General features: G+C 44.1%; 2 protein-coding genes across 2 annotated transcripts; both read left to right on the forward strand.

Annotated features, from left to right (window-relative positions):
• On the forward strand, window positions 1–27,995 carry pigu (phosphatidylinositol glycan anchor biosynthesis, class U). The gene is made up of 12 exons (XM_038803624.1): window positions 1–201; window positions 10,181–10,245; window positions 11,825–11,884; window positions 11,975–12,037; window positions 13,223–13,332; window positions 15,756–15,856; window positions 16,902–16,999; window positions 20,092–20,246; window positions 21,478–21,621; window positions 24,647–24,771; window positions 25,239–25,381; window positions 27,028–27,995. Exons 1-12 carry the CDS (start codon window positions 72–74, stop codon window positions 27,139–27,141), a joined length of 1,308 nt encoding a protein of 435 aa, XP_038659552.1. The 5' UTR covers window positions 1–71; the 3' UTR covers window positions 27,142–27,995.
• On the forward strand, window positions 19,242–19,883 carry LOC119969675 (60S ribosomal protein L12). Its single transcript, XM_038803625.1, has one exon. The coding sequence runs from the start codon at window positions 19,342–19,344 to the stop codon at window positions 19,837–19,839; it is 498 nt and encodes a 165-aa protein (XP_038659553.1). The 5' UTR covers window positions 19,242–19,341; the 3' UTR covers window positions 19,840–19,883.
• Window positions 27,996–27,999: the final 4 nt, after the last annotated feature.

Raw genomic sequence — 27,999 nt, forward strand, 5'->3', positions numbered from 1 at the left:
CGCGGGCAGTGGGCCTGCGTCACGTCCGCTTCCCTTCGCCCCGCCCCTCCACCGGGCCGGTGGTTGGGACAATGGCCGCCTCCTTGGTGTTGGCGCTGGTTGTGGCTGTGACGGTCCGGGCTGTGCTCTTCCGCTCTTCGCTGGCGGAATTTATCTCGGAGCGAGTGGAGGTGGTGTCGCCTCTGACTTCTTGGAAGCGAGGTATTTGTGTATTTCCTCTCCCCGTCTGCTCGCCCCGTCTGCTGCTGCTGTCTCCTGGCAGGGTGGATGGGCTGAAGGGTCGGGGTTTGGATGGTCAGTTCACACTGGAGAAGGGGTGGGTGCAAATGAAACTTCAAAATGCCCCCAATTCATGACCAGCAACATTTATCATTTCATGTGTTTAATGTCATATATAGAATATAAATGTACACAAATAATTCCCTCATTCCATTGTTCTTGCTAGGATTTCAGTAAAATGTAACTATATAGGATTTACTGCTTAATTTATTGCTTAAGTCTTGAATTGAGATAGTTTCAAATAACACCTTTCAGCAATAATGGCCTCGGAAATATAGTAGCACTTGTGCAGGCAACATATGGGTGGCACAGTGGTTAGCACAGCACCAGGGACCTGGGTTCGATTGTGGTCTTGGGTGACTGTGTGGAGTTTGTACATTCTCCCTGTGTCTGCGTGAGTTTCCTCTGGGTGCTGCAGTTTCCTCCCACAGGTTGGCCATGCCAAATTGCCACCAAGTGTCCAAAAAGATTAGGTGGGGTTTACTGGGTTATGGGGGTTCTTTCAGAGGGTTGGTGCAGACTTGATGGGCCGAATGACCTCCTCCTACACTGTCGTGATTCTATGAACTACTGCAGCTATTTTGTTTGACAAGGTTTATTCGGTGCAAAGAGGTGCGGGACTAAGTTGTTTAGTTTGTTGGGTTAACTTTTGTATTTGTGTAGCGCCTTTCATAACCTTGGGGCAGCACAAAGCACTTTCCTAGCAGTAAAGCACATTTCTGGTGTGAAGTTGCTGCTGTGGTGTAAGGAATGCAGTAGACAGTTTATACGCAGTAAACTCCCACAAACAGCAATGTGCTGAGACCATATTAAAAAATTTTGATGTTGATTGAGGTATAGATATTGGCCAGAACACCAAAGAGAACCTGCCTGCTCTTCTTTGAAAGAACGATGTGGGATCCTTTACATGCATCTGAGACAGCAGACTGGTACCAGTTTAACATCTCAATTGACAGACAGCAACTTGCAGCACTCGCTCAGTACTACACTGGATAACTGCTTCAGTTATCGTGTTGGACTTGAATCCATAGCTTTCTGACTCTCGAGTTGAGATTTATTGGTGAGGACACCCGAAAGAGCACAGGAATAGATTAAACATTTTACGTTTCTTGTGAAGCAAAACTCGCTATTGCAGTACTTCATGTGTGCTGTAGTAGACTGCAAGCCTGGATTATGTGCTCAGTTTCTACATTGTGTGGTGTGCCGTGACAGTGTTGACTTTGGAAAATTTGGGCGGTGCAGTAGCACAGTGGTTTGCACTGTTGCTTCATAGCGCCTGGGACCCGGGTTTGATTCTCGGCTTGGGTCACTGTCTGCTCGGAGTCTGCACGTCCTCCCCGTGTCAGCGTGGGTTTCCTCCGGGTGCTCCGGTTTCCTCTCTCAAGTCCCAAAAGACATGCTATTAGGTGAATTGGACATTCTGAATTCTCCCTCCCATGTACCTGACAGGTGCCAGAGTGTAGCGACTTGGGGATTTTCACAGTAACTTCATTGCAGTGTTAATGAAAGCCTACTTGTGACACTAATAAAGATTATTATATTATTTGCAAAGCTTCCAGCCGTACCATTGCAACCTCGACTTGTTTCATTTTGGGCATTTTTGAGCTGTATGACACTCTGATGAAGCACTTTATACTGTTGGTTGTGGAAGACGTAGTTTGACCTGTTGAATTAAGTAATTAGTAGGCCTGTCAAATGTTCTATGAAAGTTCATTGTGATTAATTTCGTAATTGCATATTTTTCTGTTAATCTTGATTTTAATTACATATTTAAACATTTATATGCCAGCTTTGCTTTTGTAGTTTCTGACAACCCTATTACTTATATTGGTTTCTTATTTTGGCTTGTGCTCGTCCGTGCATGGGAAATTTGGCTGTTGGATATATTAGAGCAAACCACATTGATGGTTATACCTTTTCAAATTAATTGCATGATACAGAAACATGGAAAACCCTCATAACCAAAATCTGAAGGAAAAGTAAAGGAAAATTACTTAATTTCTAGCCTTTGGTAAAGGTACCGAGTGTATCATGCCCCAAAACCTATTTCACGATCAACCTTCTTGATATTTTCCCATTATCTATTAATCCCTCCATGTGGCCCTTCTCAGGTTTGTAACTATAAAACACAAGTAACCTTTTATTATGTGCAATTTTATAATTAAATGGACAAAAAAATGTAACTGACTATCTACTATCCATTTCCCACCCTGCCTTCCTAACTTGCCCCACTCTCTCACGCACAGGCAAACAGCAAGAGGGGATAGAGTAGTGGAAAGGAAAAGAAAATATTAACAAAAATAAAAGGACAAGGATCCTTGATGCTCTTGGGTGACTTCCAGTCAATGTCTTTCTGAAGTTCAGGTTTTTGTTTTGGTACTACTTCCTTCTAGTCTTGAGATGGTTTTCTCTGGCAAGGTTGTCTGCTTTCTCTGCAGACTCCATATCATTTTAGGTCACAACAGAGGATGTGCCAGGCACTCTTTCAGAACAAAGATTCCAGGGATTCGGAACATCAGCGCCGAGCCAAGTTGCACAGCCCCATTGTCACAGCCACACCAAGAGTGGCAGGGGGCTGGGAACCTGAGCGGGGCGACATGAGAGCGAGAAAAACAAAGATGGAAACTAAAGACAGAAAGTAGAAAGCAAAAGTGCAAGGCAAAGCATGTGTGCAGGAAGAGTCTCCGGCTGTATCTCCTGGAAGCCCGGGTTTCAGAGCTGGAGTGGTGACTGAACACTGGAGCATCCGCGGGGTACTGCATATGAACAGCTGGTCACACCGCAGGCTCAGTCTCCAGAGACCGGAAGGGAATGGGTGACTCCCAGGCAGAGCAAGAGGACTAGGCATGCAGCGCAGGAATCTCCTGTGGCCATTCCCCTGCACAACATATACCGCTTTGGATAATGATGGGCAGCAACAGCCAAATTCATTCCACACGGTTGGCTCAGTGGGCTTTTTTGTGGCTGAAAATGAGACTCTAGGATGGTATGTCACCTCCCTGGTGCGAGGGCCAAGGATGTCTTAGAGCGGCTATAGGACATTCTAGAGAGGGAGGCTGAGCAGTCAGTTGGCCGTGGTACACAATGGTACAAATTATATAATTAAATAAGGGGATGAGGTCTTAAAAGCAAAACATAGGGAGTTAGGAAGCAAGTTGAATAGTAGGAACTCAAAGATAGTGATTTCAGGATTACGACCAGTGCCACATGCTAGTCAGAACAGAAATAGCAGGATATATCAGATGAACACGTGGCTGAAGAGATAATACGAGGGGGAGGGTTTCAGATTCCTGGGACATTGCGACCGATTCTGGGGCAGGTGGAACCAGTACAAACTGGATGGGTTGCACCTGGGCAGTACTAGGACTGATGTCCCATGGGGAGTATTTGCTGGAGCGGTTGGGGAGATTTAAACTAAAATGACAAGAGGAACAAGTCGGAGGAGGGGGAAACACGGACAAGAACAAAACGCAGAGGGGAATCAGAAGAGTGTTAAGCAGAGAAATCTAGAGTCCATTATTAAATATAAAATTGCAGAGAACTTGGAAAACTATGGTAGGATTGGACAGTGTTAGCATGGATTTATGAAAAGGATGCTTGACAAATGTACTGGAATTCTTTGAGGATGTGACTCGTAGAGTTGACAAGGTGGAACTAGTGGATGTTTATTTGGACTTTCGGAAGGCTTTTGACAAAGCCCCACGTTAGAAATTAATGTGTAAAATTAAAGTGATGGAAAACGGGTTAGCAGACAAGAAATGAAGACTAGGAATAAATGGGTCTTTTTCTAAATGGCACACAGTGATTAGTGGGGTACCGCAGGGGTCCGTACTTGGACCCCAGCTATTCGCAATATATATTAATGATTTAGATGAGGGAACTAAATGTAATACCTCCAAATTTGCAGCAGGCACAGCAGGCTCAAAGGGCCAAATGGCAGCCTCCTGGTCCTATTTTTTATGTTTCTCTGTGATAACAGGACACTGAGCAAATATCAATGGGATTAGACAAAGTCATGATGATATTAGAAAGGAAACTTATGCTTGACATTTTGGAGGTTTTTGAAGACATAATGAGCAGAATAGATAAAGGGGAACCAGTGGATGTGCTGTATTTGGATTTTCAGAAAGTCTTTGATAAAAGTCCCACTTAGACTCATGTTCAAAATTAAAGCGCGTGGCCTTGGGGGTAATTTATTGGCATGGATTGAGAATTGGTTAGCAGAAAGGAAACAGTAGAGATAAATGGTGGCGTCCTGTGGGGATCAGTGCTAGGGCCCCAGCTATTTGCAATGTACATTAATGATTTTGATGAGGGAACCAAATGTAATATTTCCAAGTTTGCTGATGTCCCAAATATGTGAGTGGTGAGGAGGATGTTAAGAGGCTTCAAGGTGATTTAGACAAGTTGAGTAAGCAGGCAAATACATGGCAGATGCAGTAAAATATGTATATATGTGCGGATGAAGAAACCAAATGGCAGAAGATTAGTTTAATGGTGATAGACTAGGATATGTTGACGTACAAAGGGACCCGGGTGTCCTTGCACACCAACCACCGAAAGCACACATGCAGGTACAAGCAGTTAGGAAGGCAAATGGTTGGTTGGCTTTCATCGGAAGAGGACTTGAGTATAGGGGCAAGGATATCTTACTGCAGCTGTAGGGGCCTTGGTGAGACCACACCTGGAATATTATGTGCCATTATGGTCTCCTTAACTAAGAAAGGATATACTTGCTACAGAGAGGTCCCAGGTTCGATCCCGGCTCTGGGTCACTGTCCGTGTGGAGTTTGTACATTCTCCCCGTGTCTGCGTGGGTTTCGCCCCCACAACCCAAAAATGTGCAGAGTAGGTGGATTGGCCACGCTAAATTGCCCCTTAATTGGAAAAAATAATTGGGTAATCTAAATTTAAAAAAAAAAAATACTTGCTACAGAGGGAGTGAAGCAAAGCTCTTTCCACAGTCCGTGCACTGGAAGGCTCTCACTCGGACGTGTGTGTGTGTGTGTCTCGGTGCTTTTCCAGTCACGATAGAACATTACAGCGCAGTACGGGCCCTTCGGCCCTCGATGTTGCGCCGACCTGTGAAACCATCTGAAGTCTATCTGACCTACACTATTCCATTTTCATCCATATGTCTATCCAGTGACCACTTAAATGCCCTTAAAGTTGGCGAGTCTACTACTGTTGCAGACAGGGCGTTCCACACCCCTACTACTCTCTGAGTAAAGAAACTGCCTCTGACATCTGTCCTATATCTACCACCCCTCAATTTAAAGCTATGTCCCCTCGTGTTGGTCATCACCATCCGAGGAAAAAGACTCTCACTGTCCACCCTATCTAACCCTCTGACTATCTTGTATGTCTCTATTAAGTCACCTCTCAGCCTTCTCCTCTCTAACGAAAACAACTTCAAGTCCCTGAGCCTTTCCTCGTAAGACCTTCCCTCCATACCAGGCAACATCCTAGTAAATCTCCTCTGAACCTTTTCCAAAGCTTCCACATCCTTCCTATAATGTGGTGACCAGAACTGCACGCAGTACTCCAGGTGCGGCCGCACCAGAGTTATATACAGTTGCAGCATGACCTTGTGACTCCGAAACTCAATCCCCCTTCTGATAAAGGCTAGCACACCATATGCCTTCTTAACAGCCCTATTAACCTGGGTGGCAACTTTCAGGGATTTATGTATCTGGATGCCGAGATCTCTCTGTTCATCTACACTACCAAGAATCTTGCCATTAGCCCAGTACTCTGCATTCCTGTTACTCCTTCCAAAGTGAACCACCTCACACTTTTCCGCATTAAACTCCATCTGCCACCTCTCAGCCCAGCTCTGCAGCTTATCTATGTCCCTCTGTATCCTATAACATCCTTCAGCACTATCCACAACTCCACCGACCTTCGTGTCATCTGCAAATTTACTAACCCATCCTTCTACACCCTCTTCCAGGTCATTTATAAAAATGACAAACAGCAGTGGCCCCAAAACAGATCCTTGCGGTACACCACTAGTAACTGAACTCCAGGATGAACATTTGCCATCAACCACCACCCTCTGTCTTCTTTCAGCTAGCCAATTACTGATCCAAACCGCTAATTCACCTTCAATCCCATACTTCCTTATTTTCTGCAATAGCCTACCGTGGGGAACCTTATCATCCGCGAAACGATTTAAATTGCTAACTTGAGATGGTTCTGCCAGTTTTGCCTGATAGGTACTCTGAAAGAGTTAGACAGGAAACAAAAACTTCTAACTCCAGAGTAACGATGTTGAAATATCTTTCCACAGACAGACATTTTTCTTCCCAAGGTGGATGGTATTCAGACCTGATTAATCAGATGACTTCAACCTTGATGTTTGGTTTCAGTTTTGTATCTGAGAATTCTTCCCTTCTCATCCCCCGCTCCAAGTTGCTGCGCTGCCTCCCGAGTCCTGCTTCAAAAGGTTCAAATTCCTGGGATGGCAGGGTTGTCATGTGAAGAGAGATCGGGTCGGCTAGGCCTGTATTGACTGTAATTTAAAAGAATGAGATGGAATTTCATTGGAACATATAAAATTCTGACAGGATTGGACAGACTGGGCGCAGAGATGTTTCCTCTGGATTGGGTGGGGGGGGGGGGGGGGGGGGGGGGGGGGGGGGGGGGGGGGGGGGGGTTTCCTCGACCAAGGGGTCATAGTCTCAGGCTATGAGGTTTTGGACTGAGATGAGGAGAAACCTCTTAATTCAGAGGTTGGTGAACCTGTGAATTTCTCGGCCTCGGAAAGTTGTGCAGGCCGAGTCACTGAATATATTGAAGAAGGAAATGGATTTCGGAACTAAAGATGCCAAAGGGTATGGGTTTTGGCATAGAGGATCATCCAAGATCATATTGAATGGTGGAGCAGGCTCAAAGGACCGAAAGGCCTACTCCTGCCCCATTTTCTATGTTTCCATGGCCCATAACCTCCAGGCTCCCCAGCGTCTCATTTGGAGGGTATCCCTATGATGCACGGAATGCCTCTTGGCAGTTCCCACATAAGTGTTTCTGCTTGGCTGGGAGCCATCCGCGAAACGATTTAAATTGCTAACTTGAGATGGTTCTGCCAGTTTTGCCTGATAGTTACTCTGAAAGAGTTAGACAGGAAACAAAAACTTCTAACTCCAGAGTAACAATGTAAACATCCAGATCCAGCCTCGCATGCGACACAATATACAAACGCGACCACCTTAGGGGGCCCACCATGCCCAAAATGTCCCCCTCCCCTTCCCGGACTGAGCCCCCCCCCCGCCCGGCCCCCCCCCCCCCCCCCCACCCCCCGCCATTCCTTAAGTTTATAACTTACCTGCTGCCTGCATATTGTTTGCACCTCCCCTTTACATGGCAGCGACTGCCATAAGAAGGGGGTGTGACTTAGCTCTCTACGTGTCAGTTACCCCACGGCGAAGCTGCCAGGGGGTGCCAGCCTCACCACTTCTGTCTCACTTAGCCAGAGTGTGGGAGGTTAGGCGAGACGGGGCGTAGGAATCTCGGCACAGGTAAGTCCGTCGGAGGTTGCTACTCGCAGAAGTTATGGGCCGACGCATTGGGGTGTGGATGATGAAGTAAATGGCTTACAGTTAAAGGATGTGCACTGGGATTTCCATGAGCAAGCAGAATGCAGTTGCTAGTTCATGGTGGGGTTTATTTAACTTCTGAGTGTGAAGTAGCTGCAGTCAGCTGTTCCTCCACGCTGCATTCATGCATTTCCACCAACAGCCTTGGCCCATTTTCTTTTTCACTTGCTAACCCTGAGTGATAAAGCTGGCCCTGGTGACCCTGGCAGACCTAAACTGAACCATTGCCATAAGGCCATAAGATATAAGAGCAGAATTAGGCCATTCAAGTCAGCTCCACCATTTGATCATGACTGATATGTTCCTCATCCACATTCTCCTGCCTTCTCCCCATAACCCTTGATCTCCTTATAATCAAGAAATCCCCTTATCAATCAAGAAGACCAGATTGGTGCTTGAGGTGCTTTTACAGGGCTACAGACCCAAGAGTTGGAAGGTGGAATTAGTCAGAATAGTTATTTCTTGGGACATCAGAACTATCATAGAATTTTACAGTGCAGAAGAAGGCCATTCGGCCCATCGAGTCTGCACCGGCCCTTGGAAAGAGCACCCTACCCAAGGTCCACACCTCCACCCAATCCCCATAGCCCAGAAACCCCACCCAACACTAAGGGCAATTTTGGACACTAATGGCAATTTAGCATGACCAATCCACCTAACCTGCACATCTTTGGTCTGTGGGAGGAAACCGGAGCACCCGGAAGAAACCCACGCACACACGGGGAGAACGTGCAGACCCCGCACAGACAGTGACCCAAGGTGGGAATCGAACCTGGGACCCTGGAGCTGTGAAGCAATTATGCTAACCACAATGCTACCGTGCTGCCCACAAAGGTGATGCACTTGGGCAGGATAACAAGGCAAGGGAATACATAATAAAAGGCAAGAAGCTAGACACTAGGGTTGTGATCCAGTGACTTGCAGAGAAGTTGCACTTTGGATTGAAGATGGATGAAGATGAGAGGAGGAGATTTGGCTGTTATGCCCACTCCAGTCAAATAGTTCGTCAGCCCTCGCAGTGTAGGATCATCTGTGAAAATGGTCTGTCACTCAGATAAGGTGCCCAAAGGCTTCCTGTGTTGTGGAATTGTATTTGGTACAATTCAAGGCTTTCAGGAGAGGATGGGAGAAGTGGTTAAAGAAAACGTAGCTGGAGTACTGAGCACTGTCATGAGACTTCAGGTAAAGCTGCTATAGTCCGTTCATAGTCATACAGCACAGAAAAGGCCCTTGGGGCCCATCATGTCTGTGCCGCTCAAAAACAGCCACCTAACTATTCTAATCCCATTTTCCAGCAATTGGTCCATAGCCTTGTATGCCTCTGCTATCTTAAACGACCAGTGTGCATGCACACCAAGGTCCCTCTGATCCTCGGTGCTTCCCAGGGTCCTGTCTTTTATTATGTATTCCCCTTGCCTTGTTGTCCTGCCCAAGTGCATCACCTCACACTTACCCGAATTGAACTTCATTTGCCACTGACCAGCCCATTTATATCCTCCTGTAATCGGAGGCTATAACTCCTCACTATTTACTACCCCACCAATTTTCATATTATCTAAACTTGCTGACCAATCCTCCTACATTCATATCTAAATCTTTTATGTAAACCACAAACACCAAGGGCCCCAACGCTGATCCCTGTGGGACCCCTCAGGACACAGGCTTCCAGTCAGAAAAACACCCCCAACCATCACCCTCTGCTTACCACTCAGCCAATTTGCCAAATTTCCTTGGGTCCCATGGGCCCTTATCTTCGCTATCAGTCTCCCATGTGGAACCTTATCAAAAGTCTTGCTAAAGTCCAAGTAGACTACATCAAATGCATTTCCCTCATCTACACACCCAATCACCTCCTAGAAAAAGTCAATCAAGTTGGTCAGACATGATCTCCCTTTCGTAAAACCAGGCTGACCGTTCACGATTAATCCCTACCTCTCCAAATGCAGATTCATTCTGTCTCTCAGAATTGCTTCCAATAGTTTCCCCACCACAGAAGTTAGACTGACTGGCCTAGTTGATCTCTTCTTCCCATCTTGATTGAATAGTGTACCACATTGGCTGTACTCCAGTCCTCCAGCGCCATTTGCATTGAGTGGAGCTGTCAGCTGAAACTTAGTTTGATTGCTCCTGCTTTCCTGCTCTTCTGTGCGTGGCTAAAATGCTGCTTTTCCTAACCCAGAGTCAGACTATTAGGAATTTTAATGAATTTATCAGGGTACATCGCTTCAAAAACATTTCCTTCTCTGTTTTTGTATTTTGCAGCTTGTTTAAGTGCCATAATGTCTGTTTCCTTTTTGTTTTAGTTGTGGAAGGGCTTTCTTTGCTGGATCTAGGAGTGTCCCCATATTCTGGAAATGTGTTCCATGAAGTAAGTACAATATTGTCAGCTGTGTATCTCTGCTCATCTTGGGAAATGGAATGACGCAGGTTTTGACATGGATCTATTGATGGTTAAACCAGTAGCAGGCAGTAGAAAAAAGGGAGTGTGGCACTGCAATGCACTGGTGAATGTGTTCAGATGTTCCTGTGCGCCCATTACAATGTACCTCTTCCTGTCCCTTGTGTGAGCTTCCCCCAATTTTAGCAGAACTGGAAGCATGGCAACCAGTCAGCTCCCACAAACAGCAATACAATAATGGCTAGATAACCTGTTTTAAATGTTGGGAAATAGACATTGTCCAAGACACCGGGGATCTCCCCTGCTGCCCTTTGACGAGTGCTGCAGGATCTTTTGCACCTGAGGAAGCAGTTTGTATCTCGGTTTAACGTCTTGTCAAAGAAATGGCAGATCTGACAGTGCCCTTAAGTACTGCCTGGATTATATACACAAGTATATGGAGTGGGACTTGATCTCCCAAGTTCTGATTCGGGCGAGAACGCTCTCTCGGGTTTATTTTTGAGCACCAGCCTATATGACAAGTAAACCGGATTGATAACTGGGATTGGGAGAGCTGTTATACTGAAAGTACAATTAAACTTTGGTGCTTTCAATTATGTAAAACAATCGTTTTGGAGATCTTGTAAGTAGTCCAGTTCAGGCACTGCAAGTATGTAACTGAGTCATATAGGCACAGAAACCATCCGGATCAATATCTGTATTCTCTGACCTCAGCTAAGGTATTGTAGAGATTGGAAATAATGCTACATCTGTGGGCTCTGGGGGAGTGGGGCAATCAGCTAGAGTCCATCAATATCCAGTGATCTTTGGTACAAAGAATATGTTTGAAGATTTTGGTTAAGGTTATAGGATTGATCCTTCCAATCAAACAAATGCTAACATTCCACGTGGGAGCTCTCGCCTCTCGCCTTAACAATGGCCATTCAAATGAGGTGATCAAGGGAAACAGGTATTTACAGACATATGTCCCTTAAAGTTTAATGTGGGAGCTCACTCCTTTCAGGCAGTGCATGGTCCAATCAACCTCATCAATGGATTTGATTGCTTACAGTGCTCTTGCACTGATATTTGTTTAACTCATAGACAGTTAGCATCTGTGTACCTGTACACAACACAATCTCCCCATCTCTTCCTGCTGGCATTTCTCGTGTGCCTTCAATCCTGCCACTGAACAGACAGAGATGGAGATGGCTGTGTAAAGGTGTGGGGCGGTTAGTGGGCTGCTTGTCTTCCATGATCCGATCTAAGCAGGCATCATTGAAAAAACACCTTTGGAGTCATAAGGGCTGTGAGATGTGGGTAAATGGGAGTCACCGATCTGTTAGTTAACCTGCAGCATCGTGTTCATTCAAGCAGGTCCTACCCTAAAATCCTCCTTGTAAATTATTTAATTCTGTTACTCTTGTTCTAACAGAGGAAATTGGGTACTCAATGTTCTACTGAAATATTCCAGGAAGTGTTGCTGGCTTTACTGCTTTCACCTGTCAATTTGCTGAAAATCTATCTTGCAAATATTAAGTCATACTTTATTGTTTCTTTTATTTTGCAGACACCCCTTATTTTATACCTCTTTCATTTCCTTATTGATTATGCAGAGTTTGTCTTTATGGTAAGTAATATGATGGAGAGCCACTTGCTTACATCCCTTTTAAATGCTTTTGTGTGGATTTTTGAATCTGGATGAATTTTGTTTCCACAGGCCACGGATGTTATAACCGCAGTTGCACTGTATATTGCCGCTGAAGATTTCAACAAAGTCGTGGTAAGAAAATGGTGATTTAGGTTATAGTACCAAGATGTATAAATTAGCAGTTTCTGTCTCCAGTTACTAAAAATGCTAATTCAAGCAGGAGCTTTTACGGGCAACTTAGCGATGTGTCACAGCAGGGGATTGTCCCACAGTCAGGGGTGAGAACGAGCACTTGGATGCACAAATTAAATTTGTGAATTGATAGTACTTGTGTGTACCGTAATCAGATTTTTTTTTCCAGAGGGATTAGAAAGGCGGTTTGCATATCTGTTGAGAAGAGGCGGCACGGTGGCGCAGTGGTTAGCACTGCAGCCTCACAGCACTGAGGACCCGGGTTCGATCCCGGGTCACTGTCCTTGTGGAGTTTGCACATTCTCCCTGTGTCTGCGTGGGTCTCACCCTCACAACCCAAAGATGTGCTGGGTAGGTGCATTGGTCACAGCATCATACTCAACTGTAAAAATGTTGAATTCCCAGTGGCTGACTGCATGAATGCAATATGCAGCATGACAAGTTATACATAGAACATACGGTGAAGAAGGAGTCCATTCGGCCCATTGAGTCTGCACCGACCCACTTAAGCCCTCACTTCCACCCTATCCCCGTAACCCCTCCTAACCTTTTTGGACACTAAGGGCAATTTAGCATGGCCAATCCACCTAATCTGCACATAAAGTCCAAAACCTTTGCTGATTTAATCTGGGGCTGGTGCGATGTACAAGTGGATTGGGGAGAAGAAATCTATCGGTTTCCAACCACAATCTGATACCATTCTTCTGGGAAGTTAATGAATTTGTACATTGATTGAGAATTTGATTGCTCTCAGCTGTGATGCCATCTTTGGTCAAATAGCTTGGCAGTGCCCATGACTGTGGTTCACTCCTGTGTAGGAAAACCACTTTGGTAAGTTCCCAGAGCGCTGTGGAACTCTGCTCCAGCATGATGCTTCCAGGCAAAAGGTGGTGAAATTGGGTTGGAAGAGATGTGAAAGCCCTTCCGTTCTTTCTGTTCGATGTGTTACTGTGACAGAGCAGATTGCTTTGATATTTAACAGCTGCACATTTCATAAGGGCAGTGGGAATATGTGGGGCCCACTCCTCAGGAACGAGTAGAATTTAAAGGCAATCGAAAAAAAATGTGCAGAGTTGAATTCTAAACTTGACATTGCATTTTTTCAACATAATTTTTATTTCTCAGTTTAGAAAACAGCGGATTGCTTTTGAATTCCAGAAATACGCTCCCGACATCATCACACTGGTCAGGACTCCGAAAGAAATGTATCATATTCCTCTTAAGGTAGCACTGTTGTAAGTAAGAAAGCACATTGCCATTATCAGTACTGTGATACCTGTGCTCGGGTATGGGCCAAGTGTGGCCATGCAGCACAGCGTGTTTGTACAGCGTGACAAAGTTTAGGAGACACTCATGTTTTCACCTGTCTGGCATTGACACCCGAGAAACATTACAGCACAGAAGGATAAAAGCCAATTACTGTGGATGCTGGAATCTGAAACAAAAACAGAAAAGACTGGACAGCCACAGCATTGTGGAGAGAGAGAAGGGAGCTAACGTTTCGAGTCTGGATGACTTGTCAAAGCTGGCAAAGCAGCTGTGCATTCCAGACTCAACGCCCTCCTCTCACTCCCTTTCTTCCCTCCCATCAGCTCCCTCCTCCCAATTGTAAATTAACTCTATTGTTTGGACATTTAAAAAAAACTCTTAAATTTCTAATTACTTCAGTCTATGCCCATCACCTAAACCCTCATCAAACTCGAGCATTTTAAACTTTTTTCATAATACTTTGACAGCTCGTAATTAACTCTTGTTATAAAAGGGCTTGGCATGCCAATGATGGCTGTAGCTTGACTAGCCACGTGGACTATTGCAGTGAAATGCATTTCAACACACCTTGTGTGTGTGTGTGTTACTACATTCTCACGTGCAAACTACTTGCAAAGTTTAAACCACGTGAGGTAAAAATACAACATGGTCTGTCATTTTCCCATTTTTGTGTACATCTCCATGCAAATCAAAATGCTTGTGACATGTTATTCCTGAAGCGTTATTGCCAACGCGAGAGCTGCGGAGAAGGGGTGTTGAAGGGTGGAGTGGACACGAGGAGAGGACCTCCGAAATGAAGTGGAGGGGAAAATTGTTTGACTCCTCTCTACCCACCCTGAGTATCTTTAACATTGTAAGAAAAATGATCAAAACATTTTGCATTTTGTACAGTTGTTTTGTGGTCTGAAATGATATATCTGTGAGAGAAAGGTTACATTTTGTGAGAGGGAAATTGGGAGCACATTCATGTATATCTACATGAGAACAGGGGCTGTTTAGCACACTGGGTTAAATCGCTGGCTTTGAAAGCAGACCAAGCAGGCCAGCAGCACGGTTCAATTCCCGCAACAGCCTCCTCGAACAGGCACTGGAATGTGGCGACTAGGGGCTTTTCAAAGTAACTTTATGTATATCTACATGAGAGGGGGAAGCCTTGAGACCGAGATGCACAGGAAGTTGTATTATCCAACCCCATTGGGGTCACCTGTGTCAGGTTATCTGCTTGCTAATTACCCAGCAGTCAATGGCAGTTTTCGATCCTTCTGTTCACTGAACACGTACTTTAAACTCTAGTTGATGTTTTACAAATTTAAATCCCCCTTCAGGCTCCACATTGCGCACTTTCGATTGGTGACTATATTTTTCGCACTAACCCCGCTACATGTATCCTACATCCCTCTCACCAAGGAGGCACCCTGATAACATTCTCGCCTCTGCTCGTTCACTGTAAGCCGTCATAAAAGAGAGTGCCACTGTTTTTTCTGCGTGGAAGGGGCAAGCCTAGAATAGTCAATAACCTGAAAATTAAAGCTAGGATCATCAGCGGTGGTGTCAGGAAGCAGTTGTTCAAATAAAGGGGAGAAGAAGTCAAGAACTCTTTCCTCCAAACAATTAAAACTGGGATTGGTAGATTACGTGAGGCTAAGGGACCAATTCAAGGTTCAGGAACCAAGTCAAGTAAATGGCTTTAAAATACAGACCGGCCAGGATCTAACTGAATGGTGGGAAAAGTTTCAAGGGTTTTAACGGCCCACTCCTGTCTCGGCAGTTTGCTTCCTGCTACCTTAGTAGCGTCAGATCTTCAGCATTTAATAAAATGTGGTTCAAAAGAGAGATCTTTTGCCATGACTTAGTCTGAATCAATAGTTAGTTTGAGCAATATCACAATTAACTGGAATAAGCCCAGGAAATTAAAGTTGATAAATTACGGAATTTTAAAAAACCTTTTTTTTTTCCCCAATTAAGGGGCAATCTAGCGTGGCTAATCCCCCCCCCACCGTGCGCATCTTTGGTTTTGCGGAGGGTGAGACCCACGCAGACACCGGGAGAATGTGCAAAGAAAAAAAAATTATTGAATTTTAATGCATGCCACATAATCAATAGCATAAGCAAGAAAATATTCGATACAACTTTGTATTCAAGATAAGGTAGCCTGGACTGATTTTTAGAGAGGCTATATATCAACCAAAGAACAAACAACTGATGGCCACAGCTTACTCAAGGGTGCAGAGATCGCAGTTGTAACATCTTTGATTCATGTGTGTACAAGCCATATGCTACATGTCTGCCATCTTTGCTCTGTGCACTTCACTGATAGATGTGATGAGCTTTGTCCCTTGCAATCGTTACAAAATGAGATGCATAAAGGGAGCTTTCTGTTCTGTTCCAGCTATCTCCTGAATCCATTCACCGTACTCACCTGCGTGGCAAAATCTACTTGTGCCATCAACAATGCAATTATTGCAATTTTTGTCTTGGCCACTGTGAAAGGTGAGTCTTGCGTATTTCTTCGTTGCAAAACGAGTGGCATGTTAGGTCCATTCAGTGTGCCAGGCATCATTATGTTTTTGGCGATTAATCCAGCACATTAGACTGTAGAATGAGCTAGACTGTAGAATGAGTCTAGTTTATTATTATTTGCGTCCGCACAAGAAAAATTGGAGATTAGGACGCTCGAGACACGAATCACAAATATCACTGAACTCCTCAAGGAAGTGGAATAACAGCAATACTGTTGAATATTAGAATATCTTGTTTTAATCATTGAGAGGAAGTTGCAGAGTTAAAGGAAGAGGTCTCATTCGATTCCGTTTTAACTTGCTGCAGAGAAATATTGGTTTCAGCTTACTCATGAAATAGGGGAAGGTGGATAACGGTGCTAACTAACGTAGCACCAAATTATATGATGCAGAGTTCTAATTTCAATTCCTCGTCCATCCTGAGTTGTCGCGACTCTACCGCAATTTGTCTTCATGCTCCTGTGTTTGGGTTGGGCAGATCAACAGAGTTCTTATTTGAGTACATCTGCTGAATGTGTCTGTTTGTGGACACCAGATCAAATGGGAGTGGGCTGAACTCTGATGACCCCCACAGTCAAATAGTTTGCCAGCACTTGCAAGGGAAGAAAGGTCAATTGGGTGAGCTCCTGAAGGACAATCAGTACCCATGGGACCTGCATCTTAGGATGAAGTAAGTACTTTCAAGAGTATGGGGGGGAAAAACTGGCGTGAGAAAATATTTGAAGATAACATATACTGTACTTTGATATAAAGTGTTCCGTTTCCGAAACACTATCAATGATGAGATAAGCAGAAACCTGAAACCGAAAATGCTGCTCTTTGTAACAACTTGTGTAGATGTTGTCTCCGGTACAAACTTCTGTTCAGTGTCCTTTGAAAGATTACATGCAAAACACTGGCTTATCTTTTTCTCTGCATGTTATACTTTGTCCCTTAAGGCAGCTTTCCAAAGATTGTCAAGCATTTATAATGTTCCATGATTTGAATTGACATATTTTCTGTTTGTCTATTTTCAGGAAGTGCCTTTATTAGTGCAGTATTTTTGGCTTTGGCTGCATACCAATCCTTGTATCCTGTTGCACTGTTTGCCCCAGCATTACTATACCTTGCACAGGTAATTATTTTTAATTGCAGCTTTGTTATTGAAGAAAGGAACTAAATACTGACAAATCCTTTACTAAAGGATAGTGTTCCCTCCTCCGGATGGCACGGTGCGTGGCAGTGTGAGTCTGCACCATGGACATCAGTGGCAAGATTATTGTCTGAACTGCTGAGTTAGCCAAGGGCTGCATCAGACGCACATTGTCCACACATCGGTCAAACAGCCTGTCTGGGCTCACCACTTACTCTGAAAAATCTCCACTTGCAAGAAAGCGGTCAGCTTCTATGGGGCTGTATCACGTCCTGAGCCTGTGATTTGGGAAAGGGGCATTTAACTATGGATGCTTACCCTAGAGATTTTGTAAAATGAATGGCCCCTGATTTTCAAATGAACTGTTCCAATGGCTGTCATACATTGAGCAATGAAAGGACTTTGGTTAAGATTGAACCTGGCGTAGCAATCACCGGGATAGTAATGTGCTTCAGATAATAAATATTGACGCTATGTATTGTAAGTTTGAAATATTAACGTGCTATGTTTGGTGCAGTATTTTTCAGAAATCTAATTTTTTAAACACTCCATGTAAAAGCACTAGGTGCTGTGATGTTAAATTATATCGACCAGGAAAATTTAGGGTTCGATGTAAGTTAACTAATTTCAGCCTGATGATATAATTGGCCCCGGTTTCTGGGGCGAGGGTGGAACAGCCAGATTTTCAGAGTGCAGCTGAAATGACTGCTGTTGCAAAGTGTGCATGTCTGGGCATTGGCTGAGGCCTGCAGCAGTCTCGGCTGAGCTAACATTTAATCCATGGCCACTACCATCACCCATTCCCATGGTCTTAACAACAAGCTGACTTCAACAAGAATGATCGATTGGGAATCTGCCAGAATTTGGGACCTAAGAAGCTGTCCTTTGGCATTTCAGGCAAGGTGATGGGTTCTGTGGGCTGGAATTTATGTCTAGAGCAGAAATTAGCCCTCTAATACAAGGACTCTGGTGCGTTTGTTGATGTAAAAAAATTAAAGATAGAAAGACTTGCATTTGTATGAGGCTTTTCGCAACCGCTGGATGTCTTGAAGCATCTTGCAGCCAATTAAGTGCTCCTTGAAGTGATGTAGCATATGCGGCAGCCAATTTGCACTCAGCAAGCCCCCACAAACATCAATCCGATGGTGGCCAGATAATCTGATATTTATGATATTGATTGGGAGATAAATACTGGCCATGGCATCTGAGACAACTCCCCTGCTGTTCTTCAAAATAGGTCTTTGGATCTTTTGCATCCAGGCAGATGGGCCTCGGGCCAACATCTCATCTGAAAGACGACATCTTTGACAGTACAGCGTGCTATTAACAGAGCTGTAGCTGCACACAAAGGAGCTTTCTTCTCCGTTCCAACCAACTCCTGAATAAGTTGAAAAGCAAACTATTGTTGCTCAAAATCTGAAATAGGAACAGAAAGTACTGGGAATACCCAGCAGGTGTGCAGCAAATTATTATGATCCCAGGCCCGAACAGCGGCTAGGACACTGGACCGAAACCCCAATATTTTTGTTTATTTTAAGATTATGTGGAAAGAATGATTGGTCCAGGGAGTGATTGCTCGAAAAAAATAGGACTCTGGTATTTCTAAACAAACTATGATAAATACATTATTAAACTTTTTAACTTTGCACCTGAAAAGAACAGTTTGCAATTACCATTTAACACAACTGCACAATTTCTCATTGAACAACAAGAAAAGAAACATGCAGCTCTCCATATATCTGAATATTAGCAGGGCATAAAGTAATGCTTGCTGTACAGAACAGATTCTAGCTCTGGTTAGAACCACTTCAGACTCTGGCTGAATTTCTTCAAATAGCTACTTCAACTGAGTTGCTTCAGTCTCTTCCTAAAGTTCAGACAAGACTGCTCTGCTTTCAAATATTATTACTCTTGTTTTTAAACACTCCTACTGGGATAGAATTGTAGTCTGAGTCAGGCAGATCAAAACGCAAATTCTCTCTCTCAAAGCTTCTCCAAACTCTCACTGCCTTTTTGAGCTCCACCCAGAAATGACCTCCTCTCCCGAAGCTGGAAAACACTAACTCTGCAGGCTGCAAAAGCACATTAGTTCGCCAGGGACTTCCCCAGGGAAATCACTATGCATTAGCCCAGACTGATAAACACATTCCTGTGTCAATTTCACTTGCTGGCTACTAAAACCACCCAGGCTTCACAAACAATTATTTTTGAACAAACACGCTCTTACTGCGCCCGTCAGCGAAGGTGCAACTTCTGCTCGGTCGTCCCGAATCCGGGTTCATCCGACACCCAAACCGCTCGCCGGTGCAGTAAACGCCGCCAGGATGCCTCCTAAATTCGACCCCAACGAAATTAAAATCGTATTCCTCCGATGCACTGGGGGTGAAGTTGGGGCCACCTCATCTCTGGCCCCCAAGATTGGCCCACTGGGTCTGTCTCCCAAGAAGGTAGGAGATGACATTGCCAAGGCTACAGGTGACTGGAAAGGTCTGCGAATCACGATCAAGCTGACTATTCAGAACCGACAGGCACAGATTGAGGTTGTTCCATCCGCCTCTGCTCTCATCATCAAGGCCCTGAAGGAACCACCCCGTGACAGGAAAAAGCAAAAGAACATTAAACACACTGGCAGCATCACCTTTGATGAGGTGGTTAGTATTGCTCGACAGATGAGGCACCGTTCTCTGGCCAGGGAACTTTCAGGAACAGTAAAGGAAATCCTTGGAACTGCTCAGTCCATTGGTTGCAACATTGATGGCAAACACCCCCACAGTATGATTGAGGATATCAACCAGGGCAAGCTTGAGTGTCCTTCTGAATGAAGTGGAGGTGCAGTAAAACATTATCAAATAAAGTTTTTTAAAAACGAAAAAAAAAAAAAAAAAAAAAAAAAAAAAAAAAAAAAAAAAAAAAAATTTTTGAACAAACACATTCTGACGCATTTAACCCTTAAATTGCCCACCTCATTTATAATCCAATTTTCCTAACATCTTCCAATCGTCACTGTGTGAGAAAGGGTGATTTGAAATTCATCAAAGTATACATGTTCATGTTTTTATTTCAATTTGTCACAGAAACACTATATATTGGTGAACCTACATAGCCCGACCTTCTTGGTACTTTTGCTGAAGTATGCAGTCATGTGTTTGGGTTGCCTGATGGTCACCATATGCCTGTCGTTTTTCGTGCTGAATTCGTGGAGTTTCATTCCCTCTACCTATGGCTTCATGTGAGTTGTTATTGAAAAAGATTATTCCTAAACATTTTTTTTAAAGTCATCTGTACGTTTTAAAATAATGACTTGCGGCCAATGTTTAGGCCTTTGTTAAAGAGAGCTGTGCGATGCTGTGACAGGTGAAGACTACGGACAGCAGGGAAATGGAACAGAATGACGTTTTTGTTTTGGATTATGAGCTGTGCAAAAAAAAAAATGTTACACCGCCTTCCCAACAAAAGAAATGTCTCTCTCTCTCTCTCTCTCCCCCCCCCCCAACTTTCTATCTGAACAGCTGTGCCACTTTCGGCCTGTTGTCAGGCAGAATTCAGAACTAGTCTATGGCCCTCTTTATTTATATCCAAATTAAAGGCACAGTCCCAAAATATAATCATTTTACAAACCTCATTTTAGGAACCATTGGCACAGTGATGATGTTCCTCGACTAGTAATCCCGAGTCCTGGGCTCGCGTTCAAATCCCATCATGGCAACTGGGAAGTTTAAGTTCAATCAATTAAATAAATCTGGTAATTAAAATCCCACATCAGTAACGGTGACCAGCACACTACTGGGCTGCAGTAAAAACCCATGTGTCTCACTAAGGTTCTCCCCAGGAAAGAAACCTACCCTCTTTACCTGGTCTGGCCTCGATGTGACTTCAGAGCCATAGTTAATGCGGTTGACTCTTCAGTGTTCTCTGAAATGGCCGACAGAACTCCCTGCTCTTCCTCGAGTGGAGCAGTAGGATCTTTCATATTGTACTTGAATAGCCAGCAGACTCTAAACTCAGCTGAAGACAGTACCACTAACAACCCAATATGCCCTTAGTACTGCACTGAAATTAGTTTTAGATTGCGAGCTTAAACTCGGTTAAATATCTCATTGTTCCGGGCAGCACGGTGGCTCAGTGGTTAGCACTGCTACACGGCGCCGAGGTCCCTGGTTCAATCCCGGCTCTGGGTCACTGTCCGTGTGGAAGTTTGCACGTTCTCCCCGTGTCAGGGTAGGTGGATTGGCCACACTAAATTGCCCTTAATTGGGAAAAATTAATTGGGTACACTAAATTAATTTTTTATAAAACTCATTGTTGACTGAGCTAAGCAATGTCATTTATAAACTGTTGCTGAAGAACGTAACTGCATGCAAATCGCGATGAAAGGCTCCTATGTGTGTCCTGCGCGGTTTGGATTTTGTGAAAGATTTGAAACCCATTGTTTTGGGCTAAATCATCTTGTTTTCTTTTAGTCTTTGTGTTCCAGATCTTACACCAAACATTGGTCTTTTCTGGTACTTCTTTGCTGAGATGTTTGAGCACTTTCGCTTGTTTTTTGTGTGCGTGTTTCAAATCAACGTGTTCTTCTACACACTTCCATTGTCAGTGAAATTAAGGTGAAACTTTCTTTTAAATCAGCTTTTTCATTGCATTCTCTATTTATATGCCTCGTAATATTTTTTCTCTCAGTAGCTTCCACCCTCAGATGTTGCTGGGGTATTGTTCCGTTTATGTTAACAGCCCTCTGGTACCTCACCCAAGCTGCCATTATGCACGTTGGTCTGAGACCATGACAATGTCTATCCACTCAGTTTTGGGGGGAAATACAGCTGAGTGGTAGACTCCTTTCCCAGTAGCCCCTCGCACACTTTCTATTTGGTTACTACATGGCTATCAGATGTAGACAACCAGTGTGCCACTGCACAGGTCAGTTGTTTGTCACTCTCGAACCTCAAAGAAAGCAAGGCACGCGTTTATTTGGCACTTTTCACAAACACAGGGTGGCACGGTAGCACAGTGGTTAGCACTGTTGCTTCAGAGCTCAAGGGCCCTGGTTCGATTCCCGGCTCAATCACTGTCTGTGTGGAATCTGCACGTTCTCCCTGTGTCTGCGTGGGTTTGCATCGGGTCCTCTAGTTTCCTCCCACAGTTCAAAGATCTGGTTAGGTTGGATTGGCCATGCTAAATTGCCCTTGGTGTCCAAAAAGGTTAGATGGGGGTTACTGGGTTGCGGAGTAGGATGGTATTGTGGCCATCTTTCCAAGGGCCGGTACAAATTTGGTGGGCGGAATGGCCTCCGTTTGGACTGTAAATTCTATGAACTATGCGCAAACAACCTTTGAGTCAATTAGTTGCTTTTGAAGTATGGTTACTGTTGTAAGACTTACAGCAGCCGATTTGCGTGCAATAAGCTGCTACAAGTAGCAATGTGATAACGACCAGACAATTTTGTTCATAATCAGACATCGGAACAAAGTTAGGCCATTCGGCCCATCTAGTCTGCTCTGCCATTCAATCATGGCTGATATGTTTCTCAGCCCCATTCTCCTGCCTTCTCCCCATAACCCCTGATCCTCTTATTCTAGCTCTATCTTAAAGACACTCAGTGATTTGGCCTCCACAGCCTCCTGCGGCAATCAGTTCCACAGATTCACCCCTCTGGCAGAAGAAATTCCTCCTCATCTCTGTTTTAAAGGATCGTCCCTTCAGTCTGAGGCTGATTGATGTTGATTGAGGGGAAGATATTGACCAGGACGCCAGGGAGAACTCCCCTGCCTTCATCAAAAATCAGGTTCATGGGAACTTTTACATCCACCTGAGAGAGCCAAAGGGGCCTCTGTTTCACATCTCATCCAAAAGACAGCATACTTGACAGTGCAGCACCCTCTTAGTACCGCACTTGAGTGTCAGCATAGAAACCTACTCTTGGCTGTCCCAAGTGGGATATGAGCCAACAGCCTTATAATTCAGAGAGGAGAGATCTGTGAAACTAGACCTTCCTGGTCTCTGTGACCTAACTACTCAGTAATAAACCCTGCTGAATGACTGACCAGACCAGGCTCAGGGATGTAAGTCTTGTGCTTTTTACCCCTACAGTATCATGGGTGGCACGTTACCACAGTGGGGATCACTGTTGCTTCACAGCGCCAGGGACCCGTGTTCTGTTCCCGACTTGGGTCACTGTCTGTGCGGAGTTTGCACGTTCTCCCTGTGTCAGCGTGGATTTCCTCTGGGTGCTCTGGTTTCCTCCCACAGTCCAAAAATGTGCAGGTTAGGTGGATTGGTCATGATAAACTGCCCTTCGTGTCCATAAAAGGTCAGGTGGGGTTATGGGGATAGGGTGGAGGTGTGGGCCTAAGTGGGGTGCTCTTTCCAAGGGCCGGTGCAGACTTGATGGGCCGAATGGCCTCCTACTGCATTGCAAATTCTATGATTCTATAAGTCCCGAAAGACGTGCTTGTTAGGTGAATTGGACATTCTGAATTCTCCCTCTGTGTACCCGAACAGGCGTCGGAATGTGGCGACTAGGGGATTTTCACAGTAACTTCATTGCAGTGTTAATGTAAGCCTACTTGTGACAATAATAAAGATTATTATTATTGTGTGTAGTAGAGGATGTTTAAACTGCTTATTTTAAATGTTGTTGCTCTCAACAGTGTAAAGTGCGGTTTGGAAAACTTTTTTAAAAAATTGTCCGTGTGTACTTGTGATTGGCCAAGCATATGGCGGTGCACTTTTCTTTGAAGTTCTGATATTGTTAAGTGAAACTCACTGCCCAGTGGGAGCACTTGCCCAAGAGTCAGGAAGTGAGGACAACAAGGGAAACTGCGGCTCTCCTGTTTTCCCCCTCGCATAACTCCTGGTGGCAATGAATCGTGTGAGAGCACAGGAGAACAGATCGCTTTTTGCACGAGTGCATTAATACAGAACCACACTAGTAAAGATTCGGGAACTAATGGATTGCCCTCTGGCTGAGCCAAACTGAGTTGTGACGTCCGTCACAGGAAGTCCCTAAAAATGCAATGCAATATGTATATTTTTAAATATCAAATGGCTTGCATCCAGTTCACAAAGGCAACATGCTGCAAATGCAGGCAATTGAAATGAAATCAGACCTTTTGAAATACCCTGCAGCTTTGCGTAGATGTCACCTGACCTGAGTATGTCCAACATTTTCTGCTTTTATTCCCATGTGCACGATTATGTTATGCATAGCTTGGGGTATGTTAATAATACTTGTAACCCTTGTGGTGAAAGTATTTGAAGTGGTGTTCATCAGGACACCCTCTTAGTGAGATGCAGTATATTTTTTTAATAGTTCTAATTTCTAGCATTGTACGTAGAATAGATGGTTCTGCTGATCCAATCTTAAACCTGTTTTCCTCCCTTTATTTATTCTGTTAATATGAAAAGCCGAGATCGGGCTCCTAAAAACCCTCGTTGTAAATTGTTATTTGGTATACAGCACTGAATATTAATGATAGATCATTAGCTGCCAGATTTGTGAAGCATGCTATTGGCTATGGAGCAGTTTGTGTTTAGTGCTGACTCTGCAGTGTTCAAGTTGTAAGCTCAGCTATTTGTTGGCCTATCTGCAGTTTTACTTAATCACTTGTTTGCTACTGTTTCTTCCTTTTGCAGAGATCATCCCATGTTTTTCATGTTCGTTCAGCTTGCAATCATTGCAATTTTTAAGTCTTACCCTACCGTTGGAGATGTAGCACTGTACATGGCCTTCCTGCCCATGTGGCATCACCTTTACAGATGTAAGTATGACATTCACGGCGTGTATCTGGAATGAGCAATACGATGTTAGACTGCCCGTTTGCCCATGTAAACAGAGATGACGTCACCCTATTGCTCTCTTAAAGTGCTCCTGTTCAGCAACAAGGCTGCTTGTGAGGAAACAGTAAAGCCACAACAAATACGCAACATTATCAACTAAAAACTGCCAGTGAGAAACGGGGAGTGTTGCAAATCAATAAATGTGGCGTAATGCTCCCTTGGTGCTGCAGAGTAGGTCATTACCAATTTCTTGAACTCGGCTGAGGCCCAATGAAGTACCAGCATATTGTAGTTTGCTTCCTGCAGGCAAAGTTAGAATGGGAATATGGTTCCCCTAGGTTGGCAATAGCTAAATTGAAGTCATCCCACCCGTCCTGTGCATCAGCTTGGAAGATACCCATAATGTGCCAGGTTAAAGTGATCAAATTAAATTGTTTGTGTTTTTCAGTCCTTCGGAATATCTTTGTGGTGACGTGCATGCTGATATCTTCGTCAGTGCTGTTCCCTGTTCTCTGGCACCTTTGGATTTACGCAGGAAGTGCGAATTCCAACTTCTACTATGCCATTACCTTGGCTTTCAATGTGGGGCAGGTTAGTGTAAACTTTAGACCGTCAGAATGTCTATGTGGATGAATGTTAAAGAGAAAGCCCTCTTTGTGTGAATGGGACCACTAGATTGTAGGTACGATTCCCCATTAGGTTTGCCACCAGACGGAATTACATAAAGCAGGGGAAGTTAAAAACACAGATGCTGATCCGCTTTGCCTCTAATCAGCAATTCTAATACATAAAATGGGGCAAGAGGTGGCTGCAGAGCTATTAAGTGTACATCTAGCTTACTTGACCTTGACTTTTGGGTGTTTCAGTAGAATATATTGCCCCTTTTAAAACAAAAAATAGTTACCAATGATATGTACTTGTGTATCTCCTTACAGACATAGTCATAATTTTAGGCTGCTTAACAGTGGCTAAGTAATCTTTCTAGAAAAAAAGCCTGAGGTCTGCAAGTGGACCTAAAATGGTACGTTAGTATATTAATGGAGCTCCAATGGTTTGGGTGGCCATGTCAGATGATTAGGTGCATTATTGGACCATATTATGTAGAATGTATTATTTTAATATATATATATATATATATATATATATATAAATTTAGAGTACCCAATTATTTGTATTCCCAATTAAGGGGCAATTTTGGCATGGCCATTCTATCTAACCTGCACATTTTGGGTTGTGGGGGTGAAACCCACGCAGACACTGGGAGAATGTGCAAACTCCACATGGACAGTGACCCAGGGCCGGGGTGTTATTTGATTTTGGTGAAGCTGCATATCTTTCATGCCACAAAGTTTTAAAAAACTTGTATTTCTACAGCACCTTTCACAGCCTCTGGGCACAACGAAAGAGCTTTGTACTTTTCCTAAATTGCAAACGTCGGAGCTAGTTGATATGTAGCAAGTTTCTCACTGACGTCAACAATATGATGCTGGCCAGATGATCTGTTTTAGTGAATCTTGGTTGAGGGGTGAATGTGGGCCACACACCAAGGAGAACTATATCTCGAATTGATCTGAGGAAGGCACAGTAATTAAATCTTGTTAGAAACACCACATTTCTGGGTAGCACAAGTGGATAGCAGTGTGGCTTCAAGGCGCCAGGGTTCCAGGTTCGATACCCTGCTGGGTCACTGTCTCTGTGGAGTCTGCACGTTTTCCCCGTGTCTGCGTGGGTTTCCTCCGGGTGCTCCGGTTTCCTCCCACAGTCCAAAGACGTGCAGGTTAGCTGGATTTGGCCATGATAAATTGCCCTTAGTGACCAAAAAGGTTTCGGAGGGGTTATTAGGTTACAAGGATAGGGTGGAAGTGAGGGCTTAGGTGGGTCGGTGCACTCAATGGACCAAATGGCTTCCTTCTGCACTTTATGTTCTACGTATTATGTTCTACATATTGTGCTCTACATACCAAATGATATGTTTCTGACCTCGATCTATTCCCATAGCATGACCTGAGCAGCACCCCAGGACATCTCATTTATTTAAATGGTCGATGGGTAAATGGTCACAGGCCCTGGTTAGTAAGACGTGCTCTGAATCATTTGCATAACCCGTCATGGCAGGAGCACTTAGCTAGCCCGTATGAGTATGCTCCTTCAGCTATTTTAGTTCTATAAGATAATTTGAGTGACTCTTATTGGTGTGTGTGGCATGATAGTTTGTAATGTCTGATATTCCTCCGCAGATCCTACTGGTTTCTGATTACTTCTATGCCTACATTCGGAGAGAGTATCATCTCGTCGAGGGACTTAATTTGAAATCCGCGGATGGCAAAGAAGCCCATGTTGTTCTTAAATAAGGGACCAATTAATGCCATGTATTAACATTAAAATCCCAGCACACTCCTGTTTTATTTTGTAGGGAAGGTACTGTTGCTCAGGACATCAGTGTCCCTTATTGTGGCGCAGCTATGGATTGCAGGATTCAATCACTTAAATGTATTTGTTTTTTGGTGCTTGAAGTACCGGGAGGACAAGAATTTAAGTTCAAAGTGCTGTCAATTGAAAACAAAGTTTTAGAAATCTTAATGGTTTTATTTTGGAAGTTGATCCTTAATTCTTTAATTTCCGGGCAAGGCGAGTCATGATATTGCACTGGAGCTGTACTTGCCTGGGATTTCAGATGCTTGTGGCTCAGTGTTCATGTTTTATGTATGCTCCTGTTTCTCTCTCTCTCTCTCCTTTCTCCCCCCCCCCCCCCCCCCCCCCCCCCCCCCCTCTCCCGGGTAATGGATGACTAAGGACGAGGATTCCGGTGGAATGTTGGTCAACTCCAGGCGGGTTTCTCTTCCCAGCTGTATTCTAATGTGACGTTTCTTACGGTGGCTCCCAACTTTATTACCATGGAGGCTCAGCTGTACCTGGCCTTCAGACTGCATTACACAAGTATTGGACTGAAGGCTGTCCTTCCTGATGGGGTCACACGACGTGCGTCTTCCGCTTCTGAGAAGTGGAACTAGTCTTTCTGTCCGAAATCTTAAAAAGTGGGTCGAGTGTGTAATAAATGGGCTAAAAATATAATTGTCAAGTCTAAATCATTAAATGTACAATACATCCTTTTCATATAAACTTCTGTTATAATACCTTCTGCTACACCTCCAAATGATTGTAAGATTCTGATGATAAAGCTAATCAAAGCCTTTGGATTCTGAAATGTT

The sequence above is a fragment of the Scyliorhinus canicula genome, chromosome 7, assembly GCF_902713615.1.
Source record: "Scyliorhinus canicula chromosome 7, sScyCan1.1, whole genome shotgun sequence".
NCBI lineage: Eukaryota > Metazoa > Chordata > Chondrichthyes > Carcharhiniformes > Scyliorhinidae > Scyliorhinus > Scyliorhinus canicula.

Coding starts and splice junctions, on each gene's coding strand:
- pigu (XM_038803624.1), top strand. CDS start 72: ATGGCCGCCTCCTTGGTGTTGGCGCTGGTTGTGGCTGTGACGGTCCGG. Junction 202..10,180: donor TCTGACTTCTTGGAAGCGAG/GTATTTGTGTAT, acceptor TTTTTGTTTTAG/TTGTGGAAGGGCTTTCTTTG. Junction 25,382..27,027: donor TGGCTTTCAATGTGGGGCAG/GTTAGTGTAAAC, acceptor ATTCCTCCGCAG/ATCCTACTGGTTTCTGATTA.
- LOC119969675 (XM_038803625.1), top strand. CDS start 19,342: ATGCCTCCTAAATTCGACCCCAACGAAATTAAAATCGTATTCCTCCGA.